At 40.8% G+C, this 6,000-nt stretch overlaps 1 protein-coding gene across 1 annotated transcript in view; it reads left to right on the top strand.

The window, feature by feature from the left end:
* The window catches only part of Sel1l2 (SEL1L2 adaptor subunit of ERAD E3 ligase), a 47,570-nt gene that overhangs the window by 40,875 nt on the left and 695 nt on the right, over window positions 1-6,000 (top strand). Inside the window, exon 16 of the mRNA XM_027420975.1 lies at window positions 5,727-5,855. Coding sequence (XP_027276776.1) covers window positions 5,727-5,855 — 129 coding nt within the window. The remainder of the gene's footprint in view (window positions 1-5,726; window positions 5,856-6,000) is intronic.

Genomic DNA, 6,000 nt, shown 5'->3' on the forward strand with positions numbered 1-6,000 from the left:
GAGATAGACGGATCTCTCTGAGTCCAAGGCCACCCAGACCTACACAAGAGTGAATCAGTCTAAAAGAGAATTATAGCTCACACTTTTAATCCCAGCATTGGAGAAGTATATAAGACAGAAGCAAGGTCTCAGAGAGCATTCATTCTCCAGCCGTGCTGAGGAAAGTCTGAGCCAGACAATCTGAAGCTTAGTGAGAACTCATGGAGATAGGACCAGCCTGTTCAGCCTGAGGTAGAGGTAAGAAGCTAATAGCCAGTTGCTTTGCTTTTCTGACATTCAGCTTAAAACATGAACCCAAATATCAGTCTCGGGGTCATTTATTTTCATGTTACAACCTGGCCTACCAGCCAGTTTAGAGTATTAAATGAATAAGCCGGTGTGGAAAGGCTTTGTAGTTAAACAGTATGTGGAATGACTGTCATTTAGATCCGAAGGGAATTTGAACAGCGGCTAAGATTTCAATAAGATCAAGGCTTTTTTCATAATTCTTCATATAAAACACCAGACCCCAAGAGAAGCATGTTTTATAGAAAGTGTACAAATTACCCCACCCAGTGTGTTCACTAAGTTAGCTTACCTACCCAGGGTGATTCAAACAGGACTCACTCTCCTAACAGCCACATCCTCACCACAGTGAGACCATTTTCTCCTGTGTCCCCAGAGGCAGAATGGAGCATCCTCTCACAACAGGTGGCCAAGATTGCAGGAGAGGACTGTTGGACCATGCCAGAGGCTTTGGTTTTTCTCCAGACCCACCAGTGAATCTCTCTGCTGGGCACTTCCTTTACTATTCAGATAGCAGCTGTTGGGACATCAATTCCACACTCAGAAAAACAGCCACAGTGTCTTCTCTGACCCCTTTTCTAGTCTTTCCTGCCAGGTTTCCTCTTAACTCACAGATCATTCACTGTGATCAAACTGATTGAATTCCCTCACTGGAGGTCTCATGGGTTGTTGTTTGGTTGGTTAGCTGTGTTTTGACAAAAAGTATCTCCATTAAAAACCAGAAGTGGGATGGGGGACAAATAAACACCAAAGAGAGGGAAAAAAGGAACTCTAATTTTCAAAAATAAGCATCCTGATGAGTTCAAGCCCCAAACGTATTTCAAAGAGGTGAGGAGGATGGCCTTTCTCTCCTCACATACCGTAGCATTTCTTCAGTATGGCACTTCACAGTTCTTGTTACCATAAATTCTCATGCAAACCAGGGAGGAAAATGAGTCATTTCCAGGGAGTCTCTGAGAATGTAAGTTTGGTGGAATCATGTTTGGTAAAACCTTGAATTTAAGGAATGAAAGTGAGGTATAAATCAACTCTTGTGGAGTCAGTGTAAAAATATGAGCCTCTTTTGTCTTTGGGAATGTAAGGTGTGCCTAAGGTAACAACACAGACGACTTACCCTAAAAGCTTCACTGAGAAGCACCCCAGTTCAGTGGACTGCTTGATCTAAACTCAGACACCTTGTTTCCCAAATATCCCTTCTCTGCGTGAGATGTGAACAGACACCTCCCTACACACACACACACACACACACACACACACACACACACACACACACAAACACACACACACCTCCTAAACCCCCAAGGACAAAACAAAGAATGGTTCCTCCAAAGTTCACCCTGGGAAACTAATGAATTGAGCAGGACAGGAGGGGCTGCTTTACTTACAGAACATGGGTCAGAGTTACTGACAGGACAGTTGGTGACCCCAAAGCAGCCACATTGGCAAGTTTTCATCCCATTGGCCTCTCCATAGCCAAAAAGACGGACCCCTGTCCCTGAGTTTTCCAAGCCTCTTTACTCTAGCTCCTCCCTGCTGCCATGTGCAAACAGGACAGAATTACAAACAGGGCTGTGAGAAGCAGCTGGATATGAATTGAGGCCCAATGACCCTCCCCAGTTCCTCCTGCTGTGAGGGAGTATCAAGAGTCCACAAGCCCAGCTGTAAGGATTGTCTGAAAGCAGACTGAGCTCACCTGATGGAGATGGTTGTTGCTTTGCTGCAAGGACAGTGCTGTCCAACATGCCTGGAGTACAATTAACTGAGGATAGGAACATAGAAACCCCAAGCATTCAGCTCACAAATTACTATGAAACTCTACTGCAGTTCATATTATTTCAGAAGGTTAACCATGAACAAAGCCTGCTGTCCATTCTTCCTGGCCATTCCAACTCTGGATCAGGTTTAAATTTTTAATCACATTGGTCTGTTGCAAAGGCTACCTGGTGCCTTCAATTCTGATGATGTCCCGTTACATTTCTACCGGAAATACCCCTGCCCACTAGAGGCTTATAATCACTGGTCTTTAGAACAATTATGGAAGAATGTCTGCCTAGTCAGACTACATTTCCCAACATCCTTTGCATCCATGTATCCCCTCCTCAACAGCTTAAGTGAAAGGTGCCTTTTGTGCTAAGGCAGCCAGTAAGTAAATGAGCTTCTCTCTAGTTACTTTGCACTTTGTTGATGGAACACAGAAGAAAGCAGAGGCTCTGGTAAATGCAGAACCATTTCATGGAAAGAGCCAAATCCCTACCACCCAGGGACATCCACATTAAAATGTTGATTAAAAGTTAAAGCAAACAGTTAGCTATTGTGTCCCTGAATTTGAGGACTTTACTTGTTACACGCGTTAGCATTACCTTAAAGAATACTTAATTCATCTACCACTACTATGTTATTGTGAATAAAGTGTAACTCCTTCAAACTGCTCCTTCCTTTACTGCCCCCTCAAAGGCAATGCAGGTAAACAAACACACAAATTGAAAATACCTCACTGGCATTATAAATCCCAGACTTATTTCTTTTAACTAAATGCCTTCTTTGACTTAACTGTTCTTGACAACAACAGCCTCATACACCATTTTCCTTTTAAGTATATTCTAAGCTATCTATTCCTTCCCCTCAAGTCCTTCAAAATACTCCCAGGGTTAAAAGATTCCTACTTCTAGAATGCCTTGTTGTTACAGTCTGATTTTCATTCACTCATCTGCGTATTTATCAGGTGACTGACTGTTCACATTATGAAGTAGTAGGCTTGGTTCTGGGGTTGTGAACAAAACAAAATAATCTTCAAAGAGTTTATAATACTCTCTGGGAAAAGCATATCATCTGCTGGAGGAATGCATATAAAATATTATCAGTAGTTACCTCTGCACTGGAGGGCTATGGTCAATTTTTTTTCCTATTCAGTTCTATAATATCAGTTTTCTCTAGTTTCCAAGTGATATATTCATAATAAGAAAATGAAAATAAATTACTCAAACAGTCACCTTTCTATTCACATGGTCTATTTTAGTATAAGAAATTTTTGGTGATATTAAAATATCTGGGCCTGGAGAACTTGTGTGTCATACTTCCTTGTTGGAGAAGTCTGCCTCTTCCACCTGGAAGGAGTCATTTTGAACATATGAACACATTAGGCAATGCTGTGTCACGCCTGGTATTTTAGTTAGAACATATTATGTAAGAAGAGTCAGAGATTAATTCACTTAACCTGAACCACTTAATCTAAAGTACAATAACTTCCCATGCACAGCATACACATTATATCCAAGTGGATTAGGTATGCAATGGACTTCTTGTTTACCAAGTCCTTGGCATCCTCAGAACTGCATGTATCAAAAAAAGAATTTCTGTTTGTTTGTTTCAGTGGTATGAATATTTTGCTAAATTGGGTCAAAGAAAGAGGAGTCATTTCTAGAGCTTAGCAATGAAAATTCTTCTATATGAGTTGCTCTCATTAGCTAGAAACATGCAAGAATTTCTTTTTCTTCCATTTTAAAGGAAGATTTTTCATATCTCATCCCAGCCCTCTGCAAACTTCGAACGAAGTCTGTTGGGTGAGGCATGTGTGCTCACCCGACTTTATAGGCACTCCCTGACAACTTTAAAACTACAGATCATATAAATGAGTGGCGATTCCTATGCCTCAAGAAATAAGCCAATGATAATTAGTTTATGAATAAATGCATCAGAAGCAGGCTTGGTGGTACAGACATGTAATTCCAGCACTTGGGAGGTAAGAAGCAGGAAGATCAGGACTTCAAGATCATCCTCAGCTACTTAGTGAGTTTGAGGCCAGCCTGGGCTGCATGAAATCCTATCTCAAAAATCAAATGTGAGGGCCAATGAGGTGGCTCAGTTGGTAGAGCACTTGCTGCAAAAGTCTGGCAACATGGAACTCACATTAAAATGTAAGGAGATCCGACACCAACTGTCATGACTCCACACATGTGCCGTGACATGCACCTTCACAAATACACACAAATAATAACAAAAAGCAAAAGAAAACAGGAAGTGAACACCTCGATTATTGACGAAAGCTGCCCACCTCCACATCATTTGAGTCAATATGCCTTCCAGATGTGGGCTGACAGCTTTAGAAGGGACACCCTGCTAGCCTATGAACACACAGTGAATAGGCTGGAATTAAACACAGACTAAAGTTTACAACATCTATTTTCTTTCTAGCTGAGGAGATTTGTCCCAATCTCCTGAATTGTGAGAATTTTTTTTTCTTCCAACAAATTTATTTCCAAAAGCTATGGAAGTCTGTAAGAAATGAGCCAGGTATGGTGGTCTCCACTTGAGAACCACAGCAGTACACACACCCACACACTAAATGTAAAAATGTTTTAAAGGAATACTGCTTAGAAGCCTTTTCATCACTGTTAAGCAAACAAGATAAAAGCAAAATAAAAACATGAGCCATAAGTAGATGGAAAATAAAGGAAATAATTATCTTCCTTGGCATAATTCAATGAGGAACCCTGCCCCACCTCAATTATAGTAACATATCTTTTCAGAAATCAAATTCCAATCTGAGAGATAAAATAGCCTACCATCCATTCTGTAAGAATTATTGAAATCCTACTGTGTAATATGCACCTTATTAAACTTAGTTTTGAACAGATAGTCCAAGACTGTCAAGGACCTGGAGACAGATAAATAGATAAACAAATTCTATGATACATACTAGGGATATTGTTTAGTTATACAGGCTTATTTGGGGGATCTGTACTTGTAGTACCTAAAGTTCTCTATTCACAAGTAGGAGCTAAGCCAGGATGATACAAGGGTTTTTGAGGCCTGTGCTAGTTTCCATCACAAATGTCATTCCTAAAAACAGGACGTTTATTTAATCCCTCACATTCTCTTTAGGTCAAGAGTCTAAATGGCCTGACTCTGCTTATGGTCTCATGGTACTAGAATCAAGGCTCATTTTGTACTGGCAGCAGTGGGGGAAAATGCATTTTGTGTCTCATTCAGGTTGTTAGTGAGTTAAGTTCCCTAATATTAAGACCAAGGCCCCTGCTTCCTTGCTGGCTATTTAAGTTGCTTCTGCTTCTTTCCATGTGATCCCCACATGCCACCACAGTATGGCAAGCTGGGTTCCTCCCAGACTTTTATTCTCCCTCTCCTGCTACATCTGACTTTCTTCTGCCTTCAGCCACAAGACACTTGGGTTAAAGGCCTCTACAATTATGTGGAGTCCAGCTGGATAACCCAGGATAACCTATTTTAAGGTCTATAACTTTTTGTTTTCAAAATCTCTCTTGCTATGTATGATAATTACATATCCTCAGGCTCCAAGCATGATGAGGGTATGGACAATTTTATGGGCCCATTCTGCCTACCAAATATAAATTATGGTATTTCTAACAACAGTTTCTGTTTCTCAGGGATTTGTACCTGATAGGGATGGACTGCTTTCTTTCTAGGACATTCATCTGGCCAGGAGATTGTACGACATGGCTGCTCAGACAAGCCCAGATGCTCACATACCTGTGTTCTTTGCCCTTATGAAATTGGAAACCATGCATTTTCTCCGAGATGTCCTGTTTTTTAATGTAAGTTTGTCGCAAATCAATTCTGAAAATTCTAAGAAGCTCCAGGACAAAGTGATGAGGTTTACCAAGGAGGTAGTTGGGTTTTTGTTGTTGTTGTTGTTGTTTTAACTTTTCTTTGATGAGTAGAATGCAAAGTCTTGTACTT

The sequence above is a fragment of the Cricetulus griseus genome, chromosome 6 (genome assembly GCF_003668045.3).
Source record: "Cricetulus griseus strain 17A/GY chromosome 6, alternate assembly CriGri-PICRH-1.0, whole genome shotgun sequence".
NCBI lineage: Eukaryota > Metazoa > Chordata > Mammalia > Rodentia > Cricetidae > Cricetulus > Cricetulus griseus.